We start from the raw sequence: 22,993 nt of genomic DNA on the forward strand, positions 1-22,993 counted from the left end.
TGTTTGTACAGCACTAGCCTAGCACAATGGGACCCCAATTCGTGGTTTATCTCTAGCCCAGTGGTTCCCAAACTTTAACAGCCCGCGAACCCCTTTCGCTAAATTGTGAAATCTCGTGAACCCCCTCCTAAAAATGAGTATTTCCAGGGATTTAAGTTTAAATTTCCTCCGCACTCCGTGGGGTTCCTGCTGCTGGACCCCGTTGACCGCCCCGGTCAACTGCGCTCCACTGAGCTTGGGCTGCAGGTCCCGCTGACCGCTAGGGTTCGGGCTGCCAGCCCCAATTGCCCTGCCCTGCTCTCCCTGGGGCTCGGGCTGCCAGCCCCATGCAGAGCGCTGGGGTTCGGGCAGCTGGCTCCCCTGCTGATGGGGGCAGGGCTCGGGGTGCCAGCCCCAATTGCCTGGCCCGCTCTCCCTGGGGCTCGGGCTGTTTGCCCTGCAACCGGGCCCCCTTCTGCTGCCTCCAGTGCCTGGGGTCTTCTGGCTGCCATTAGTGAAATGTTTCTGGCAAACCCCCTGTAACGTTCTGCGAACCCCCAGGGGTTCGCGAACCCCAGTTTGGGAACCACTGTTCTAGGCACTATCATAATAAACATGATTAATAACAACATTTACCTTTACAATGTTTTGACCCCTATGCAGCTGTTGTGCATTAATGCCTAAGCACCAGAAAGTGAAACTGACTAGAAACAGAACACGAAAGTAAGTCAAACTGTTTCAAAATCCCAGGTGCTTTTATTTATTCAATAATCACACATATGCTCTCATTAAAAGGCATAAAAATTTGTGCAACAGTGAATGTTTCCAACCAATGAAAGAGGAAAATAAACTGGAGTAGAATCTGACCCACTGTCCAAATGTAGAAGTTACAGTGTTATCAATAAGATGATAAAAGAGGCAAAGAAATCTGCTTTTACAAGTGCTATAATTTGTTTTTAGAATTTTTGTTTTACTGAGTGGGTGATAAAAGCAGAGAACTTCTGCAATAGCTGTTTTTGAAGGTGACAAAACTATGATCACAATTCAGTGCACAAAGCAGCCAATGCTGGTTTAAAATGCAGGAAGAAACCAACTTGACGTTTAGGTTCCCAGCCCGAGTGTCATAGATTTTCAGGCCAGAAGGGACCATTAGAATCAGCTAATCTGATCGCCTAAACTTCTGGGAGAGACCGTGTAGGCAGAGAATAATTAATGTGTCCCACACATGTTCTCAGCAACCTGCTAAGGGCAGAACTCAAACTCACAGATGCTTCTTGGGTTCAGTGACCACAGCAGATCACCAGGAGCCATCCATTTGCAGTTTGCTGGGCTGGCAGTTAAAAAAATCCTATTTTCACTTGTAAACTATGCAAATTACATCTGGAAATATGGAAAAGAAATACAACCCAGATCCACCAAAGTACGTGCTTAACTTTGAGCGCATGCTCAAATCACACAAGCTCAAGTACGTTACTAAATTTGGACCTAAATATGGAAGCTCAGTGGTGATTTTGGGCTTCCCGCCCTATCCCTTTTCAGAGCATAACCACTTTGCAACCAAAAGAGTCATATAAATTAAAACCAAATATGCACCTTGGGAAACTTAACACTGATCTTTCAATAAAAACAATCACTGCTCAGACTTCATAGAACAGTGGGACCCAGCAGGACATGTGCTCTTCACTTATCAGCACTCGTTATTGCTAACAGGGCCTCTTTTAACAGAACAGAATGCAGCGCCCAATCCAAACCACTGCTGTAAACAAGTCGATAAATAAATCCATTTCAGAGGTTAAATATTTACAGTACCAAACATACAAGTCACCCACATTGCAATGAATGGGTATAAATAAGGTCCTCCGCATGGCTCCAATCCTGCAATTGGACCCTTTGACTACATGTTCACACAGATCAGATCGCAGGCTTGGGCCCATGGAGCGACTGCAGCATTGCATCGAAGACCACACGTCAAGCAGGTTAGTGCAACTTCAAATATAGGGCCCCATGTAGCATTCCAAGCCCAACAAAACAATGAAAGCAGGATGAAAATAGGGAACGTCTTTCTCCTGGCCCCACCCTGAAATACCTCACACACAGTATTCACCATTTTGTTTTACGCCATTTTGCAGCCTCCAGACTTTGCTCATTCTGAAAGGGCTATTTTCTCATTGAGCCATGATCTTTACGTGATCAAAATGTGAAGATTGATCTTTGTTTGCTTGACAGCAGGCTGATGTCCACACAGTAACGACAGGTTTCAGAGTAGCAGCTGTGTTAGTCTGTATTCGCAAAAAGAAAAGGAGGACTTGTGCCACCTTAGAGACTAACCAATTTATTTGAGCATAAGCTTTCGTGAGCTACAGCTCACTTCATTGGATGCATTCAGTGGAAAATCTGGCTTTGTCAATCTGTTTCTTCTCTTCAGCAGCTGGGTATCGTTGTAAGAATGCTTGATAGAGATCTTGTAGGTGTTTGTCTCTGTCTGTGGGGTTGGAGCAAATGTGGGTGTATCGTAGAGGTTGGCTGTAAACAATGGATCGTGTGGTGTGGTCTGGATGAAAGCTGGAGGCATGTAAGTAGGCATAGCAGTCAGTAGGTTTCCAGTATAGGGTGGTGTTTATTTGACCATTGCTTATTAGCACGGTAGTGTCCAGGAAGTGGATCTCTTGTGTGGACTGGTCCAGGCTGAGGTTGATTGTGGGAAGGAAATTGTTGAAATCATGGTGGAATTCCTCAAGGGCTTCTTTGCCATGTGTCCAGATGATGAAGATGTCATCAATATAGCGCAAGTAGAGTAGGGGCATTAGGGGATGAGAGCTGAGGAACCGTTGTTCTAAGTCAGTCATAAAAATGTTGGCATAGTGTGGGGCCATGCGGGTACCCATAGCAGTGCCGCTGATTTGAAGGTATACATTGTCCCCAAATGTGAAATAGTTATGGGTGAGGACAAAGTCACAAAGTTCAGCTACCAGGCTTGCTGTGACATTATCGGGGATACTGTTCCTGATGGCTTGTAGTCCATCTTTGTGTGGAATGTTGGTGTAGAGGGCTTCTACATCCATAGTGCCTAGGATGGTGTTTTCAGGAAGATCACCGATGGATTGTAGTTTCCTCAGGAAGTCAGTGGTGTCTCAAAGATAGCTGGGAGTGCTGGTAGCGTAGGGTCTGAGAGGGGAGTCTACATAGCCAGACAATCCTGCTGTCAGGGTGCCAATGCCTGAGATGATGGGGCATCCTGGATTTCCAGGTTTGTGGATCTTGGGTAGCAGATAGAATATCCCAGGTCGGGGTTCCAGGGGTGTGTCTGTGTGGATTTGTTCTTGTGCTTTTTCAGGGAGTGTGCAGAATCAAAACAAAATCCCAAGCGGTCCCCAGTTTGTTGTGACTATTTTGCCCAGCCTTAGAAGTGATACCGGTCTGAGGGAAACATACACCATATTCAAACAACACATGGGAGAATATTTGCAATAGGGTGTCAGGTTCTAGCTCCCTACACTGAGATGCACAGTCCTTCTGACTCACCCTGGTACCAGGTGTCATGGTCCTGTATAAAGATACAGAGCTATCCTTATAGATTCATAGATTCATAGATATTTAGGCCAGAAGGGACCATTATGATCATCTAGTCTGACCTCCTGCACAATGCAGGCCACAGAATTTCACCCACCACTCCTAAAAAAGACCTCACACCTATATCTGTGCTATTGAAGTCCTCAAATTGTAGTTTGAAGACCTCAAGGAGCAGAGAATCCTCCAGCAAGTGACCCGTGCCCCATGCTACAGAGGAAGGCGAAAAACCTCCAGGGCCTTCCAATCTGACTCACCCCGATTGACAGACCCAGTGGATCTTATTGGCTTCAACCCAGGAGTATAAACAATTAAATCTCTCTTTGAGGTAGAAGGGAACTAAGGCGAGGAACAGAGAGGGCTTGCAGGGAGTAACCTTAGAATTCCTTAGAGGAAGCTGAGTTTGCGGTTTATATAATAGTTATTCGAGTTACAGATAAAGAAAACCTGTGTGTTCTGAGAGCAGGGCAAGAACGCTACATGCTTGCAGTGTTTATTTTTAGAACTCTGCTTTTTCAGTTTCTCTCGGCTCCTCTTCAGTGCAATTCCCCAGGGTAACAGTAACCTGCCCTACCAAATCAGTTCTTACTCATTTGCTGTTCTTCCTTTATCAAAAGAATGAGAAATGCAATCTTGCATCTTGCTTCGTAAGACTTTCTTCCATGTTCTTGGGTACTGGATTGCTCCAAAGCCTAAAACGACATTGCAATGGTTATCCGTGGTTAGAAATATCCCCAGATAACCTTCCTCCTTCCTGCTGGGGTGCAGTTCATAACTGTCTGCCCCTAATCCACAGGGCCTGATTGGAGAGGGAGGTCTGGACCACTGGCACACACGCGCAGTGGTGAGAGGGGCCTGGGTGTAGCACGGCTTTAGAGGCAGAGCTGCAGCTGGGGTTGGGGAGCACAGAGGCTTGTGACCTGCTAGCTGGGGTGGGATGAGTTGTCTATCTTGGGGGAGAGATTTCGGATTCAAAAGACAAGGGTTCATTGTGGTATCAGAAGTGGGAGGAAGAGCTGACCTAATAAACCCACAGAAAAATATTCCAAAATGTAATGAGAGGGAGAAATGTGGGATGCAGTCATTCCTCGGTGTAGCAGGGAACAGCAAGTGATGCAGGAGTGCTCAGCATGATACAGCAGCAAAATAGACCAATGTCGTTTGGACCAGCTTGTGCAAAGACAAAGACAGGGAGGGGGCCATCTCTCTCTCTCCAGCTCTGCTGTGACTGCACTTGGAATACTGTTCTGGGGGCCCCGTTACCGGGGGATATTGTCAAATTGGAGGGAGTTCCAAGAACAGCCACAAGAATGATCACAGGGCTGGAGGGACTAGGAAAGATGTTAAATGGAGTTCAATACCTAGAGCTTGGCTAAGCAATGACTCAAGTTGGGAGAAACAAAGGAGTCTCCAAGCATGGGAAAGATGTAGTCACCAAGAGCGAAGATGGATCGTTTGTGGGAGAACACAAGGGAGTACAACCAGGTGTAACAAGATGTAGAAAAATGGAAGGGGAAATGCAATACCAGGATAAGCTTGCTGACAGTGAGATGTATGAAGCTGTCTAATAGCTTCCCAAAAGGAGTGGTGGGAGTCCCATGGAAAACCAGAGCAATAGAAAATGCACAATAAGGAGCAATCTCACACTGGGCAAAAGGGTGGGCTAGATGGGACCTATGTGGTGGTGTTGTAGCTGTCTCGGTCCCAGGATATTAGAGATAAGGTGGGTGAGGTAATATCTTTTACTGAACCGACTTCTGTTGGTGAGAGAGACAAGCTTTTGAGCCACACAGAGCTCTTCTTCAGGTCTGGCCCAGCAGAAGTTGGTGCAACAGAAGATATTACCTCACCCACCATGTCTCTGTAGATGGGAACTACAAAGTCTTTCCATCACTTCTTGCTATGACTGTTTCTGAGAAGGGCGAGCTCCTCTGCGGGGAAGAGTCTGTCTGGGAAGCCCCCAGCGTTTTTAGGTCTGGGCCCAATTTAGTGTCCTAATCCGCTCCACCGAACCCAGTGCTGATTGGTCAGTGGGGCGCCATCACCCTTACAAAAGTGGTACTGCCCCAAACCCCTGGCACCACCAGAGATGCGAGCTCACCGGATGACTTGAATTCCACAGCACTTGGCGAGCTCCTCCGCTAGCTTTTTGGCACCCCGGGCTGCAATGCGGTTTTTGTCCAGACTTTGAGAAATGGGAAAAGAATGTGCAAATGGTTTTCAGAACAGGCTAGGAAAAGACCGGCTAAGCTTCTGCTATGTACCGCAGCCTGCAATGCTCCGCAACACAGGTCAGGTTCAGAAGTTCTCCTTCCTCCTTTCCCTGTTTGCAAAAGCAAAGTGCACTGCAGCTGTTCACCATGGCCTCAGATTTGCTAGCATGGACCCCTGCATTTAAGCAGAACCTCAGTGGATCCCACTCCAGGATCAGTGCCAAGGACTGTCAGGAATGAACCCCCTTGTTGCAAACACGGCATTCTTGCTAGTGCCTGCGGGCTTGTCTCCACTGCAGCAGTTGGCTCGAGTGAAGTACACTCTGTTTTGAAGTGCGGTGGCTCTCGCTGGAGTTACTGGACTCGAACTAGTCTATCCTGAGTGGTAGTGACCACCTATCAAAACATTGGGAATTACACAGAGCGACTGGATTACCAGCACCCAGTGAATGGATTAGCTGCTGATAGCTGATGCTGTTGCATTGCTAGCTTAAAGCGCCCCTTGACTCAGGCTAGAGATTTTTGTGTGTGGATGGGAGTTGAGTTCGGGGTTACACTCAAGCTATAACTCAAGTTAACTGTGCTGTGAAGACAACCCCTGAGTCACAGCCAGTGAAACTAAGCATGTAACAGCCTTAGAAACTGACACATCTAGCTTCCTTGGCCCCAAATGAATGACGTGGGAAAATAAAACAAACATTTAATAATGAAAAGTAAGTTTAACTACATCCATTTTATGGTGAAAAACCTCAAGAAAATTCCTTATTGAGCCAAATCCTCTCTGTCTCTCACCTTTCATCGTAACTTTGAGTCTCACCTAGTAGTCAGCTGATATTTCGTTAGTGAATATAATTGCATGTTTACTTGCAGTGCATTATTGAGCTATTAGAGGTCTCTCTGCACTGTGTAGAGTTCCAGGCATGGTTCAGTCCCTGGTAAACAAAGCAGACTAAGCAAGCACTCAAGCTGTGTGGAAGCCTGTTTTCTTGTGTCTAAAGTTCATAGCTATTTCCTTTAACAAATGTCTCCTATTTAAGAAGGTCTGTGATGCCATATATGGAAATTCCCCCGGGGAAATACTTGATATTGCCACATCACACTCACTCTAGCATCCTCAGCCTTGCCATTCTTGGGAGAACAGTGGCCAGCTCCAGGGCACCTTCATCACCAAGGCTGTTCCACGACAATCTAAATAAAACCAGAAACATCAGCCAGTTGGTCACCTGAAGCAAAGGAAAGCGTAAGCCCCCGAGATACAGCAGCAGTGCTTTGGTCCAGTCTCCATCACATACGAGCACAATGATTTTGGAGACCCAAAGTTATACAGTGAACCAGGAGATTTTAGCAAGGGAAAGAGTTTATTTTGCTCTCACCATGTGGGGAAACTTGCCCCTGTCGCAGCATAAGGAAGCTTTATTTTCCCCTTCCTTTCTACTCTTCCCCTTGAGGGACTATCTCACGGCCGCAATATCTTTCTACGCACGACAGGACTCCACAGAACGGAGTGGGATTCTGCTCATTCTGTGGGCTTGCTGACCCAGGGCGTGAGAGACAAAGAAATCAAGACTCGGGTCTCCTGTACATCAGCTCAGAACATTACAGCGAGGCAGCTCCTTGCTCTGTTCATGGTGTGAAACTGTCACAGCAGGTTGCAGCTAATGGGGCCCATGACAGCACCCGTTAAATTTTCCTGCCTGCCCTTTAATCTGAGCCCTGTATAACAGGATTTCATTTGACCTTTCAGAGGAGGAGAGGTTTTGCTTTCTGGTTTGTTACCGAGTGAGTTTTTGTCCTGACTGGAAGGGGAGAGGCTCGGACTCCAGCTGTCCGCACCTGCTGAGCAGGGGGACGTTCCAAATGGCGCAGTGGTGAGGCTCCATGAAATGGGGGGCTGCGGGTTTGTTGCAGTAACCGCAACTGTTAGTCGACATCACAGCCTTTCAGAATTGCTGCAGGTTTCCGCACCGCCAGCCCTCGGATGCTGCCATCCGCGGCACAGACTAGCTCTCCTGCAACTGGCTCCGTGCACCTTGCCGCAATGCAGAGCCATCGCTTCTAGCCAGGCGGTTCACCTTGGTGGCAGGGAGCAGCAGCGCAGGGAGCCTGCTGCAGAGAGGCTGGCTCCTGCCTCCCGCAGCAGCATCCAAGGGCTGGCAGTGCTGAAATGAGCCAACGGCAGCTCGGCGTGGCAGGGAGCTGCAGCGCTTGCGGGGGCAGAGAGGGGCTGGGTATGCCACGGCTGCCTCTGGGGCAGGGGTGCCCAGTCTGAGTGCCCCTGCCTGCTCCGGGTTGCAATGGCAATTCCCTCCTGGGGTGGGAGGAAGCAGGGCTGGCTGTGGGGCAGAGCTGTGGCTTTGGTGTGATTACACCATGTATTATAAAACAGGGACATTTTGCAGGACCGGGGCCTTATATTGTAACAATTTCCTGGCCATTTAGGGAACTCACAAGTGTCACTCTGTTGCACCCCATCCACAAAGCTTCCCAGTGACAGAAGGATTAGAACTCAGGACTGCCTGCTCCAAAACCAGAAACCGATAACACCGTAGCTAAAGGAGACTCTTCCTTACCCACTAGCAGTATAGGAGCTGAGACACATAGCTGAGCAGTTCTGATTCCAACCAGTGGAAGGCAGTGACAGGCACACACGCTAACCAGTTCAATACATATAACCTGAGTGACTGTGAATGTAGAAAGTCAGCTGTAAGCCCCTGCTAGACTGCTAGGAAATTGGAAGTTGCCATAATGTTCACTGTGCAAAGTAGATGTAAAACGCTCCCGTTCTGATCTGGTCGCTTTTCATACCCACTTTACAATGGGACAGGGCAGCAGAGAATCAGGACCAGTAACTTGCTCCTCTCGCTCCCAAACAAGATGCCCTGATGCTGACAGTAAGGGGCGTACGTTAAAGGGGAAGGTTTGGGTTTCATTTCCACTGACCTGCAATTTCCATTCAGATTTCAATAAGATACCATGATCAGGGGCAGCAGGACTGTAGAAATTTTGGTGGTGCCCAGAACCCCCAGGACTCCCCCGCCTGCAAACTCCCCACACACACCTGCCTAAGGCTCTGGGAGGGAGTTTGGGGTTCAGGCAATTGGGGTGCACAAGGGGGTGGGGATGCCGGCTCTGAGAGGGAGTTTGGGTGCAGAAGGGGTGAGAGGTCAGGCTCTGGGAGGGAGTTTGGTGGGGGACGGGGTCTGGGGTGCAGGCTCTGGGCTGGGGCAGGGGATTGTAGGCTCTGGAAGGGAATTTGGGTGCAGCAGGCACTGGGAACGAGTTTGGGTGCTGGGTGCAGGCTCTGGGCAGGGGGCAGGGGTGCAGGAGGGAGTCGGTGTGCAGGCTCTGGGAGGGAGTTTGGGGACAAAAGTAGGTGCAGGGGAGGGGTGGGAGTGCAAGAGGGAGTTGGGGGAGAGGGGGGAGGGGTGCAGGATGGGGGTGCAGGAGGGGGTGAGGGGTGCAGGCTCTGGGAGAGTTTGGGGGCGAGAGGGGGTGGGGGTGCAGGAGGAGATTTGGGGGCCGAAGGGGGTGTTTGCGGAGGGGGTGTGGGTGCAGGCTCTGGAAGTGGATGGGGGGGTTCGATGTTTACCTGGGGCACCCCCTCCGGCAGCAGCTCCTAGGCGGGGCAGGCGGGGGGGGGGGTCTCCTCACGCTGCTGTCTCCAGGCACCGCCCCTGCAGCTTCCCATTGGCCACAAGGGTGTTTGGGGCAGGAGCAGTGCACAGCCCCCTCCCACGGGCTGCAAGAACCCGCCGGCAGCCACGTGGAACGAGCGCGCGGGAAGCCGCTCAGCCCCGCTGCGCTGCGGGTGATGGCGGGAGCCCCTGGGCTGTTTTAAGTCGCCTGGGGACGGCAGGTGGGAAACTTTGCTGGAGCCGGGCCCCTGGGACAGGAATATTCCTGGTGCCCGGGCACCACGGGCCCATAGAACTCGCCGCCCATGACCGTGATAGCAAGGCAGGAGTGAATGTGCACAGTAACCAAAAGACAGGCAGCTGCTAAAGAGTGTGAAATGGATATTCGGCCCCCGAGGCGATATATATACCCACTCCCTGGACTCACATGATCTCTTCAATGACGGGACAACGACTGAAGCCGAGGGCAAGGTGTTTGGAAACGCCATCGCTGATTCCACAGAATTTCAGTCTAAAGGGAAGCAGGATTTGGAAATAACAAATGGAATCGCTGGCCCCCACGGCCGGCAGGCAGTTTATCCCAGGGAATTTCGGGGACTCCATTCGCGCGTCTGCAATCCCCCTGGGAACGTCCACGCCGCGTTTTACAACCCACGGCAGCGCGTCTCACATCCCGGCTCTACAGACTCCGGCTCCTGCTGCGAACAGCTGTGTAGACACTGTGGTGAGGGCTTTGAAACCCACCCCACCCCTAGGCTTCGGAGCCCGAACTCCAGCCCAACTGAGTGTCGACACAGCTGTGTTCAGTGCCATAGCGCGAGCCCGAGTCTGCAGACCTGGGCTCTGAGACATACCCGTAAAGGCCCCACTCTTTGGGTCTGATCGAGGCAGGGGAAGTGCCTGGATGTGCTCCCCCATCAATCCATGGCCCTGCCTGAGGCCAATTCTCCCTGCCCTGTGTAAACTGGAGCAGCCGCAGACCAGACCCCCGGGCCAGGTCCTGAGCTGGCGTCAATGGGCATAGGTACACTGAAGTCAACACCAGCAGAGAATCAAGCCCCCCCGGCTGGGTCACCACTACAATCTTGTTCTGAGAACCACAGCTCTACTGTGCCTAACGCAATTCAACTTACTCAATCTTCCTGAGCCGGGTGAACCGTGGAAGCCCCTCTGACAGGGTGCGGAGGGTGCCTTCCCCAAAGCTGTTCTCTGACAAACTGCAAGGACAGTCAGAATGCACTGAGTGATTGTAAGAAGCTGTGATCAGAGAAGAGACACTGGGCTGCTAACACTGGCAAAAAGCAACCCCATTCCTTAACAAACAGCAGTGCTGAGGAGAGGAAGGATGGTCAGTGGCTAGCTTGGGGCTCGGGAACCCCAGGTTCAAGTCCTGGCTCTGCCACAGACTTCCTGTGTGACCTTGGGCAAATCACTTAACCTCCCTATGCCTCAGTTCCCCATCTGTACAATGGGGACAACAGCACTTCCCTGCCTCACAGAGTGCTGTATGGGTAAATGCATTAAAGACTGAGAGATGGGCCATGTCAGTCCCTAAGAGAGAGAGACATTGCTTTGTAAAACACACCCTGGATCAACGGTTCACTCTACCCACTTGTTTGCCGTGGGAGAGAATAAGTCAAAGGACCGTCTTTAACTGGTCTCTCCGGGGCTGAACCAAAGGTTAGCTCAACTCTTTGGAAGTGTGAAGACATCGCTGACAGCTTGAAGTGTATCCTGGGGCAGAAGGCAAGTGCATTCTCACACTTACCAGCAGATGGCACCCTGCTGTCATTTAACTTAAAGAGGCTGCTGACGAAATAAGCAAGTGAAGGGCATCAGGACAATTTAATTTGATGTCCCCGTCAGTTCTATTTTGGAAAATTATTTACTTCAGATGTAAAGAGTCATGATCTAGAGTTACAGAAGGAGTCCTTTATATTGAAAGGCATCCCAAAGCATTTTCCATTTGCTGTCTGATTATTTTGGGTGTTACCTCCTGTCACACACGGCATCCCACATTTGGGCCTAGGCTGGCTGGCAGATGGTGATGCTAAGGGAGGAATATCCTGATACTAGTGTCGCAAAGAGGGAATATGCAGGGAAGGTCTCCCTGGACACTCTCTGTAACTCAGTTCATGAAGCAGGATAGACCTAAAGGCTCTGTGCATTTGCACAGGGGCTTTAAACTCCAGGCCTCAGTGAAAGCAAGTGGAGTTTTGCCATTGATTTCAGTGGGGCCAGGGTTTCATCCTACATAGTTGTAAATTCTACAAATTCTACACGTAACTGCATACTATTGTTTGTACACTTAGTTTTACATGGAAGCCAATATATAATCCAGAGAGACAGGCAGAGGTACACCAAGTCCTGTTTCTTAAAACATCCCTATTAACTCCCAACTGCACCTACTTTATCTCTTCTAGCTGCTGGCATTCAACCAGGCCTTTGGCCAGCGGTGTTCCTCCAAGTGAACCAATGTTATTTGACTGCAGACTGGTGAGAGAAGAAATTCAGACACAAACTTTTCAGAAGAAAACTATAACAACTCCTTTGATATGCGACTTCCTGTCAAAGAAACAGCTGCTTTTCTGGAACTGACACCCAGGATTCAAACGGAATCACTATCTTTGACATTTGCACCCTTCTTTATGAGACCTTGAGAACAGCGACAAACCAGTGATCGGAATGTGGCTAGCAATTTGTACTCTAACTAGCCACCCCAATGTACCCTCGTTCACCTTCGTGCATCTGGAGCGTGAAATCTTGACCCCACTAAAGTCAGGACAAAACTCCCAGTTGACTTTAACAGGGCTAGAATTTCACACGTAACCTCCCCTTGCTTTTCACATGTGATGCTCATTCACAAAGCCGCTGTAGTTAAACAGAGAGATTTACCTCTGCATGAATAAATGATGGACCAAGATCCTCCCAGTCACCATAAGAAGCAATGACCCCAGGAAATTAAAAGCCACATGGCACAGCCTATTTGACCTATACCCATGGCATGGGGGAGTTTGGTCTAAGATAGTAGAGAGAGAAATTAGGGTCGTTTAACTGTTTTGCTACTGTGGCAGAGCAGGGCAATGTTCTATTAATTAGAGGTTTGGCAAGACTTCCACGTGAGGGTTAAAAACTTAGCACTACTCAGAGACAAATAAGAGGTGACAAATTAATGAAGGGCCAGATGGATGCGCCTATTTACCCTCTCATCATATGAGAACAAGAGGACACCCATTAGCATTAACATGTAGCATATTCAGAACTGATTAAAGATTGTCTTTTATACATTTCCTAATTAATCTGTGGAACTGATTGCCACAAGATATTACCGAAGCCCAGAGCTTAGTGGGAATGAGGAAAAGATTTTATGATGGAATGACAATACTGTCAAGACATATGGCAATAAATAGTAATCAAACTATGTTAGGAAGCAGGTAGGTAATGAAACCTGGTCTTGGCAAATCTTTGTCCACTTCATGCATTTTAGATTTGTTTAACCATGTCACCGATTCATTGTTCTCCTGCTTCCATGTTCAGTCTCTTTTTTATCAGTCCCAGTATTTCCGGGGTGCCCTGCCTCTTGGAATGTGAGTACAGAAGGGGAAGCAAGCACTTACTGAAGGATCTGCAAGTGGCCCATGCTCGGCAGAGAGAGGGAGAGTCTCGCTGCCGTCTTGTCTCCCACATGGTTCCTAGCTAATCTGAAAACAATATGAAACATTATTTATGATGAACTAACAGGCCTAATTCCTCACTCCCACCCATGTCCGTGTGTCTCCTGTTAATATTCAGAGGAGCTGCACATGCTGAGGGTAGAACATAAATCTCCTTACTTACCCCTTTGGAGACTGAATATACTTAGACACAGGAGTAATAGTTATGCTTCATAATCCAGGCATTAAACAGTCAGTTAAAGCACGGTGTAATTACCCTGTGGTTATACTTCCTGATACCGCTGCGATTACCACTAACTCATTCAACCAGTAGGTTAATTAAATAATTCAAATCCTTGTTATTTCCCCTTTATCGACATAGAGATTAGGCCCCATTCCTTCAGTCCAGACTGCAGAGTAGAATCTCAGTCAGGGTCTTCAGCAAGACAGAACAGCCCTCTGCTACTTGAGCTAAAGGAGAAACGCCATCAGCTCCCAGTAGTAGTAGGCTGCTTTCCTCTATGTGCAATAGCCACTCAATGGGGATGCGACACTGGTGTGTTATGCCACCAGCACCCATGTGGCGTCCTGTTGACTCAACTGACTCGCATACGCAGTGAGCTGACGGCACTGTACGACTGGGGCCTTATGCTGTAATTATATTTTTTGATGCATGAGCCTAGTCCAATATCCTGCAGTCTGGAGGCTAACTGGGTGGGTTATGCATCTTAACTGCAACAGAAATAATTTTCCCCACTCTGGTTAAAGATTTTTATTATTTCATAGGATATTGAAACCTCTCTTCTGCAAACGAACAGGGGGTTAGATGAACAGTAATAAATTCAGCGATGGTCCTCGGCTAACAAAGTCTCAAATCAGCCCCAACCCCCATTTTTAATATAGTAATAATTAGATAGCTTTCATATTTATTTCGTAGGTAACACATCAGGCAGATGTGTGGCACACTCTAGGCCCTGTGTTTCTGAAATATTAGCTATTATTCTGTGTAAGGCTCGGGCTCCACTCCATTAACAAAGTCTGTACAGCCCATTGATTCCCCTGGGAAGACCAGACGTGAAGCCTCAGAACTTTGTACCAGCCAGTGTGAATGTGGGACTCACAGTAACTCCTCGACATGCCTGCAGTGAGCCAGAGCCTCCGCGAGCGTCTCCCCTCCAGCTGGGCCAATACTGTTCGATGACAGGCTAAAATACACATGGAAATAGGCAGAGTCTGTCAATGGCTGAAAGGAGCCAGGATATACCAGATACAAATTAAGCCGTGGCACGAATGGCGCTTTCGCTGCAGATTGTTTCGTGGCTGAGTGGCATGACAGAGAGCACAGAGCATCGTAATAACAAGCTACCACTGAAGCAGGCCCAGAGATGCCAATCCAAAGCTTGGCAAGAGACACACAGGTCTCTCCATCAAATAGCTTGGAAAAGAAAGGCTTTCTAATGCATTAGGTTAGACCATCAGAGAGGATGTTACCTTGCCATGACTGACCCCGAGGACCACACTTGCTTCACATGGCAATAAGTGATGTGGCAGGCCGAGTTGTAGGAGAGAGATCTTTATTAAGCATTCTGAGTGGGCAGTGTTACAGGCCAAGGCGCTACAAGTTATATGCAAGCAACCTGGCCCCAGCTTATCTTGCCAAGCCCCTGGTGTCATACTGAACTAGAGCCTTCTGAGTACCCGACCCCTCCTTCTCCAGTCCCACTTATTATATTGCACTCCTGATGGCTGGCGAGCACTGGCATGGGGAGCCTATGGCTGCTTTTTCTCTTAGCTGGTGTCCCCTTCGTGGCCTAAGATTTGGGGCGAATTTCCTTACCAGCTGAAACTGGCCAGAAAGAAATTTCTCCATTCCCCCCCCCAACTTTTGTTAGGAAATCAATGTAGTGGCGATGGGATGTGGTGCTTTGAAAGCCCTAGAGGCTGAAACCCTCCATGTAGCTACAGAACAGGTAATGCACGGGGTAGGGAAGTGTACAACCATCCCATCAGGCCAACACACCAGGGCATCCACTCCCTGTGGCATATTCAACCGTTGGCCTCTAGGTCTCCAATAACGGGAGAGACTTGTGCTGCTTTTTGCGACGCGGACACTTGTCCGCTAAAAACTGTACTGAGATTACTGCATGGCCAGGACATGGCAGCAAGTTTCAGTCACAAAGAGCCTGATCCAAAGCCAATTGCAGTCGATGTGGGAGCCTTCCCAGTAACGTTTATGCAGGTCAAATAAAATCAGACACGAACATTCCCCCCAACCTTGGCTCTAACTCTAATTAATCCCATTATTCAACCTGAAATATAAAGCGACTCACTTGACTTTCTTTAGATTTTGCATTTCCGGCAGGAGCGTGGCTATTTTTTCCAGACCAACATGTTCAATCTTGTTATGGCTTAAACTTTAAAGGGAAAAAAAAAGCCACATTATGAAAGAAAATGCCGAGTTGCCCACTGAGTGCAATGTCTTGTTTAATCGCTCTGATCTGTTGGAGGGAGCCAAAATCATTTCACTATTCACAGCTGAATGAACTTCAAAAGTCAAAAAGGTGTTTGTTCTTACTGCGTCTTGTGTTAGAAAAGAGACTGAGTTTGGTTGCAATGAAGAAAACTAACCAAAAACAAGGGCCGCAGACTGGATCTAGATTCAAACTTTTCTAGATCTTGGGAGTGCTGGGACCAGTTCTCAGAGACCGCTACAATACACAGCTCCTGATCCAAATTTTGACAGAGGCTGTTCAAACTTGGAGTTTCGGTTGAACCCATTATATGCCATTACACGTGCCAGCTGCTCGGCTCAGATCAGACCAAAACTTGCTCAGATTTTGCACCTGAAGTTTTGGTTTGATCCCATCTCTAATTCAAGCAGCCCAGACACTTGAGCATTAGCAGCCTCCGTAAAACTTGCTGCTTTCATATAACCGCACCTAAAAACACCCCCTGGCTTGAGCTCTATAATCCATCCCCATCACTAGCAGAGACATTACAAGAAAGGAGGAACCCACTTGATTTCTTCCATATGAGGAGCATTCTTCAGAGCTTCTGCCAGGCGGGAGCAGCCTTCATTACCAATACTGTTATTGTTCAAGCTGGAGAGAATATTAATAAAATACCACACATTAGGCTGTTATTTAGTTCATGGCTTTATAGATAGAGGATGAAATTCACCTCTGTGCAGAGGGGCAGTGCAAGGTCTATGGGCCATCTGAGTCCCACTTAAGTCTTCAGGACAGGGATATAAATGGAATGCAAGTGGTGCATTGGTGTTGGAATTCAAAAAGAAAAAAGAAATCTGTGCACTGCATCGCCCTGCTTGAAACAAATATGCTGTCATCCGTCTCTGAAACAGCTGCATGTATCCACAGTAACCACTGAACAGTATACTTAACAGCGAAATGATCAACTCCGTGGTCTCCTGGAACGTAACTGTAATGCTATCGCGACTGGAGATTCTGATGGCTGTGCAAGTGAAAGACCCCTCTGTGCTCCCGCAAAGCAGGAAATTATCATCTTGGCCACATGTTTGTCTATGAGCTGGACCTACATGGGGAGTTCTTGTGGGCTCACTGGGTGCATGTGAATTTTTCTGGGTGCATCTGTTTTGCTCAGCTTTGCATATCTGCCCCTGAATATTTCCTCTTCTCAGTGTATTTGCTGTGAGGAGGAGGGTGGACACTTTTTAAAATTTTAAATATTTTTAAAAATGCTGCTTTCTCATGACTTAGTCAGTAAAAGTAGGGACTACCAAAAATAGCAGAGTAAGGGGGCAAATACTGCAGCTTCTGCTAGCATCCCTGCAGAATTGTAGAACAGTCCAGCACCTGTTTGGTAAGATAGTTATCTCTTTATGTTAGTATTTATCTGACCCCCTCACTGCATTATCCCAGGATAGACTGGTGGCAGAGTCTTGTTAGGCCCAAAGCAATGTTTGGCATCATGGGAAGGATTTAGACTGCAGGACCCGAGTGACTCAGGCATTAACAAACTTATCCTCAGAACAAACCTGTGAAGTAGGGACGGGATTATTACCCCTATTGCATAGAGGTGAAACTGAGGCACAGACCTGCTCAAGGTCACACAGGGTGTGTGGCGGAACTGGAAAAATGAACCTCCATCATGCTGCTTTGATAGCAGGCCTGTCTACAAGGAGGTCAGACATACTCACAATGGAAACTTTCCTTCTTGATTCTAGCACAGTGCACAGAACATATGCAGATTCCTGAGGGCTAAATCTGCTCTCCAGAGACTACGCAGTAGCTAAGCTGGGCATCTCTGTGGGAAGCTCAGGGAATGAATCACAAAAGTTCCTTCTCTCACTAGTGTGTGTATGGCCCAGCTAACACTACAGGACATGAAGGCCTGCACAGACATACTTACAGGAGTCTTTTCAGTAAAGGCATTTTGTGAAGTCCTGGCACCAGCATGCGAATGGCCGTGTCATCAAGTCCCAGGGAGCTGAGGCTAAGAGGCAAATGGACACAGGAATGAGTGTGCACAGATCTAAATGAATAGTTCATACACTGTGACCAGTCTGCTAGGCAGGAGCTGTCAAAGCAATGGGAGGCTGACGGAGGCTAGCGTTAGCTCTCTATGGAAGCCGTGTCGTTATGTTGATCCCGCATGGTTAGGAAAGGGAAGCCTCTTAACTGTCGTGTAAACGTTTTGCAGCTCTGTATCCTGCACAGCGTGGGGCTGCTGAGGAGACTGCAATGGGAAGTACTCTTTTCTGGAGTTACAAAGACCCTGCCCCCTGAAGTCAATGGGAGTTTTGCCATTGACTTCAATGGGCGTGGGATGAGGCCAAAGGTGCATAAAACACATACACAACATGAGAGGCAAATTCTTCATTTCCTTTCAGCTGAAACTGACCCCAGGAGACATGGAGAGAAGAAGAGCTGCCTCTCTGAGACCTCAAGCAATTACAAAGGCTGAGAATTGCAGGGTCATTATTAACAGAGACAGGTAGAAATGTTTCAGACGTAAGAATTCTTCACTTTTGCTTCAAAACCAAAGATACCATGAAAGCATTTTGAGATTCCCCCACCTGCCAATACATTCACTTCTCAATGGAAATTTATGATGAGAAAGTATATTGCTCTTCAATAGGTTGTTTTGTTTGGTTGGTTGTTTTTTGCATTCCCAATTTTGACTGGACAGCTTAGTCACATGCTGGGATCCCACCTCCCCTCCCTCCCCCAGCCCAAAATGAAAATGTTCATTTTAGGATATCACCAGTTTTTAAACCAAATAAAAATTTGATAATGGAAAAATAACAGAGCTCCTTATATCAGGGATCACATAGCTTTTGTAACAGGTGGTTACTATTTTGGGAATTTGAACTAAATAAATACACTGATAATGATTAAAGGTTGCCCAATCACAACTAGGTCTCTTTTGCAGGTAACAAATCCAGATTATAAATAAGATTTATTAATACTTGTATGGAAAGTTAATGTATGTCAATAAGAATAAAATTTTAAAAAACCCAGTGAGATTTCCAATAATTGCTAGAACATCTTTTAAATTGCACATCCTGTTATTTCATTGATGGTCACAACACTAGGGTTTATGTCTGATTGTGTGACATGGATGTTAGAAAATCCATGTATTAAGTGTAGAAAAATGAATACAAGCAACAGTGAATTATCAAAAAGAAAAGAAAAATCTGTGGAAAATTAGGAAAATAAAATAAGTCAGTCCTTTTAAAAACCATGGGAAGTAAAATGTTTTAGAAATTCTTTTAATTTTCTTTTACCTGCTCTCATTATAAAAGGAGTTGATTTTTCAATGTTCTTTACAAGAACCAGGTAAAACAGGCAGGTTCAAGACACTAACAATTCTGCAACATTTAGCCTGTAAGATCTTTGGGGCAAGGATGCTGTTTTCTAAGGGTGATGCTTCTACAGTGATATGAATGATAAAATAATTTACTTTCCGATCTTTAGGTTGCAACACTCGTGACTAGAGCTGAACAAAATTCTTTGCAATAGTTTATTCCTCAAAAAATGTAGTTTGGGGTCAACTGAACCATTTATGATTTTGGGTCAAATTCGGCAAAGAGTTTTAGCCAGAAAAAGTCAAAACTTTTCATTTCTACTTTTTCAAAAGGAAACATTCTGACTTTTCGTTTCAAAACATGTTTCATTTAGAAATTTAGCTAGATTTATTTAAAAAAACAAAACCAAAAAAGGATAAATACACCCAAAAACAAAATTAAAAAAAACAAACTTGACAAATTAGTTTCAGGTCAAAGATGTTTTGTTTGACCAGAAACAATTTTTTCTGGATTTTTCAGTTCAGTCACAGAACCAAAAACTCAGTTCTTCTCTTGGCATTTCTCAGGACCATTGTGTCTTGGTCTAGTGCGAGATCTTGGTCTGGGTGCCTTCCTATGGCTGGCCCTCCAAAACAGGAGGAATCAAAGCTGTATCATGGGTAGGTTGTACAGCAACGCGCAAAAGTGCTTCTGTAAATGCCATCTGCTGCCACTAGAAGGTGCTACCTTCCTGGATGCGGTGTATCTTCTAACACTGCAGTGTGGTTCCTGAGATTACTGCCTTTCTGCAGTGGGACATGGGTGTGCACACACACTGCAGAGGTACTGAGGACACCAAAGCACTTGGCTTGTACAAAGAACTCTGCTCTCCCTGCCCTAATCACACATTACTAATCCTGTTCTGCCCATCCTTAGTTGCAAATACTAAGGAATTCATACTTCTCCCCCAGCTGATGTCTCCCAGCCATCTGTGTGGTTACACTCCTCCAGGACACACAGCTTGTAAGTAACTGCAGTTTAATCATAAAATATAGACTGGCCTAACAGGGTCTAGATAGCATCAGGACAGTAAACTTACTTAAGCTCTTCAATAGCATGGCATTGCTGCAACCCTGCAACCAGGTGTCCCATTCCGCTTGGCGTAACACTGCTGGACATCAGCCTGAAAAACCAGTAACAGCACCGAATGAGAATGACTTACATTCAGGCAATCCAACAAGATAAGAGATATAGGAATCACTTCCCTCACCATTGACGTGCAGCTGCTTCTGGGGTGGAATGCAGAAGCTTTTTATCAGCATAAAACACAACCGGGAAGTTGGGAAGTGTTAACACCAATTGGTACCCACATACTAAAACGCTAAGAGCCTGATATTTCCAAATAAAATCGTAGAGGGGAAATTAGATCACCAGAATGTAATTAGTATTTGGCCAGGGTCCTAGGGCTGGTACTCATACTCTTGCAAAAAATCCCAAAGGGTCTTTAGAAACCATACATGGACATGGGATCTTGGCTTTATACCCAAACATTACAGCTCTGCATTAGTTTCTCCCCATTAATCTTGAATCTTTTCAGAATTGGGGGTCTGCATAAAAGTAAGGACCCCTCAGGGCAAAGTTTTTGGAACGTGAGGAGCCAAAACACATGAGAAGAGTACGTTTTTGTGATTTCCAGCTCCGTTTTACAGACCCAAGAGAACTGGATAGTCCAAAATGTTGGGTGCTGATCTGTACTGACTCGGACTCTCTGCAGGTTCTGCCAACAGCAACAGAGAATGAGTCCCAAAAGATTGTATTGTGCAAAGATACAGTCTATGGGCCTGATTCTCATTTAGCTAAGGCCACTTTACACCTCTCTGGGAGTATAAAGGGGCCTTAAAGTGAGAATAGATTATATTTATACCCTTAAGCCCCTTTTACATGACAGGAGCAGGATAAAATGGCCACAGTGTACATGAAAATCAGGCCCTCTGTCTTTATATGTTTTTACTTAAAGGAAGGGGGCAGGAAGTGATAATTTCTCTGAAATCTTGCACCACGACTAAATGCTCAAGTGCCCCTTTCAACAATTCACAGAAGAACATTCTAGAACATATGACATGTTAACACGCAGATGTGTGAAAGTTGCAACGTTCATGTCTGAATTCCAATTTTCCCACCCAATGGGGCTGCGGTTTGGTCTGTTACAAAGTCCTAGGCCAGCTATGGAGTTCTGATGCTGATTCAGGTCTGAACTTTTCTGCACTTCAGAAAAGAGCTTTGATCCAGGCTGCTCCCAAGAACCCAAAGATCAGAGAAATCATGAAAATACATGTTTCAGAGTAGCAGCCGTGTTAGTCTGTATTCGCAAAAAGAGCAGGAGGACTTGTGGCACCTTAGAGACTAACCGATTTATTTGAGCATGAGCTTTCGTGAGTGAGCTGTAGCTCACGAAAGCTCATGCTCAAATAAATGGGTTAGTCTCTAAGGTGCCACAAGTCCTCCTGTTCTTTTTATGAAAATACATGTCTGGATTTAGCCAGCTGCACAGATTGCATGGGAAGGAGAGAGTTTCATGGGGGTAATGGGCTGGGGAAAGGGCAAGTGCGGGCAGTAGGGGTATCTGCTTAGAATGAGCCATAGTTCATGAAGTAGAACATTCAACAGTAACGAGCTTTTTAGATAATTACTTACTCAAACTTCCTCAGCGTTGGAAAAGTCAGAAGCGCGCTGGCTAGCATTGCTTCTTCAGCAACGTTGAGATCAATATGAGACCAGCTGCAAGGACGAAAAAGCACATCCTCTCAGCGGCACACAAAGCTCTGAACAGCCCACAGCTGCCTTGGCGTGGTATGATGCTTGCAATTGTTCTGCGTGAGTTAACTGATCAAGGGCAGCCTGGCTGCTGACCCCCATCCAGGTCAACAGTCCATTAAGAAGCACTTCAAGGTATACGGAATAAGCCACATTTGCCCCCTTGTTGTTAGAGCAACACCATCGCATTGTGATGCCAAGCCAAATGACCCCTGCATTCCCAGGCTCTGTTCTCCAAGCTTTCACAGTTCATGGAATTTTAAAGCCAGAGGGCACCATCGGATCATCTAGTCTGGCCTCCCTGTAGCACACATAGGTGGAGGAGCTTGGGTTCGTCAAATAGCGCAACTGTAACCTGAGTCTCTCTAGGTTTGACCACCCCAGGTTTTCTTGCATGAGTCCGCTCAGCCAACCGGGAAATGGCTGGCAGGGAGAGACAGGCCTTCTGTTGCGTCCCCGGGGTGCCGTTTGGAATTCTCATACGCTCTACAATGCCAGCAGAGCACGTATCACGAAGTGCACAGCATATGCGCCGAACCAAGCTCGTCTTGCTAACATTCCCACGCCCTCGGGGCTCACTCGCCGTAGGGCATGCGTGTCTGAGTGAGCTGTAGCAACGAGCTGTGGTCAAGCCACATGCAAGCGCTGCATGTTAGATGGTACGTGTATTGCTGTGTCTAGCCATCTCCTTCACTGGGGTCACTTAGGGCTAAATTCTGCTCAGAAGTTCACCCTTCTGGGGCTCCCGTTGGCTTCAGTGAGGTTCGACAGGGTGCATATGTCAGAGGAGAATTGACTATTGACTACCGTTGCTTCTTTACATGATTTTCCAACTCCCCAGTCCCAATTTCAGAGATGCATCCACTCTTTCTGTGCACCAGGACAAGAGAAACTATTTCCTTCCTGAGATAAATTGCTACACCGCTTTGAGAACTCACCTCAGTTCCTGAAGCTGCGTGCATTTCTCAGTAACCCTCTGGAGAAAGTGAATGTGCTTTGCTTCCAGCCTGCACTGGTTCAACCTGCAGGGTGCAGATACACACAAATGTGATCGATCAACGTCAATGACAATCAACCCAGCTCACGCTTACACAGGGCCTTGCAGCCTGCAGCAATGGTTTTTCCATGCTATATGGCTGGGCTTGAGAGCAGAGCTGCACAAACCCAAGCTCCTCCTTGATGTGCCGTGCCCATTCCAAAGTTTGGTGTAGAGTCAAGAGAACATGGCCCTTCCCCACCTCTGGGTGCCCATAGTTAGAAGTCCCTGCATTCTCCCAGGCACAAGGACTGATTTCTCTGGCCAGAGCATGAAAGATCCTTGTGCTATCCCTTCCATGCACACCCTTGCAAAAGGAAGTGTCAAGC

General features: G+C 47.2%; 1 protein-coding gene across 4 annotated transcripts in view; it reads right to left on the minus strand.

The window, feature by feature from the left end:
• Positions 1-710: 710 nt before the first annotated feature.
• NLRC5 (NLR family CARD domain containing 5) overlaps positions 711-22,993 on the minus strand; it is a 92,255-nt gene continuing 69,972 nt past the window's right edge. For all 4 annotated transcript variants that reach the window (XM_073307452.1, XM_073307451.1, XM_073307453.1 and 1 more), the window contains 14 exons: positions 22,567-22,650; positions 21,509-21,592; positions 19,914-19,997; positions 17,437-17,520; positions 16,065-16,148; positions 15,378-15,461; positions 14,169-14,252; positions 13,012-13,095; positions 11,804-11,887; positions 10,528-10,611; positions 9,822-9,905; positions 6,864-6,947; positions 5,648-5,731; positions 711-4,238 (listed from right to left, as the gene is read on the minus strand). In XM_073307452.1, coding sequence (XP_073163553.1) covers positions 4,157-4,238; positions 5,648-5,731; positions 6,864-6,947; positions 9,822-9,905; positions 10,528-10,611; positions 11,804-11,887; positions 13,012-13,095; positions 14,169-14,252; positions 15,378-15,461; positions 16,065-16,148; positions 17,437-17,520; positions 19,914-19,997; positions 21,509-21,592; positions 22,567-22,650 — 1,174 coding nt within the window. In that variant the 3' untranslated portion in view covers positions 711-4,156. The remainder of the gene's footprint in view (positions 4,239-5,647; positions 5,732-6,863; positions 6,948-9,821; positions 9,906-10,527; positions 10,612-11,803; positions 11,888-13,011; positions 13,096-14,168; positions 14,253-15,377; positions 15,462-16,064; positions 16,149-17,436; positions 17,521-19,913; positions 19,998-21,508; positions 21,593-22,566; positions 22,651-22,993) is intronic.

Source organism: Lepidochelys kempii, chromosome 12 (assembly GCF_965140265.1).
Source record: "Lepidochelys kempii isolate rLepKem1 chromosome 12, rLepKem1.hap2, whole genome shotgun sequence".
NCBI lineage: Eukaryota > Metazoa > Chordata > Testudines > Cheloniidae > Lepidochelys > Lepidochelys kempii.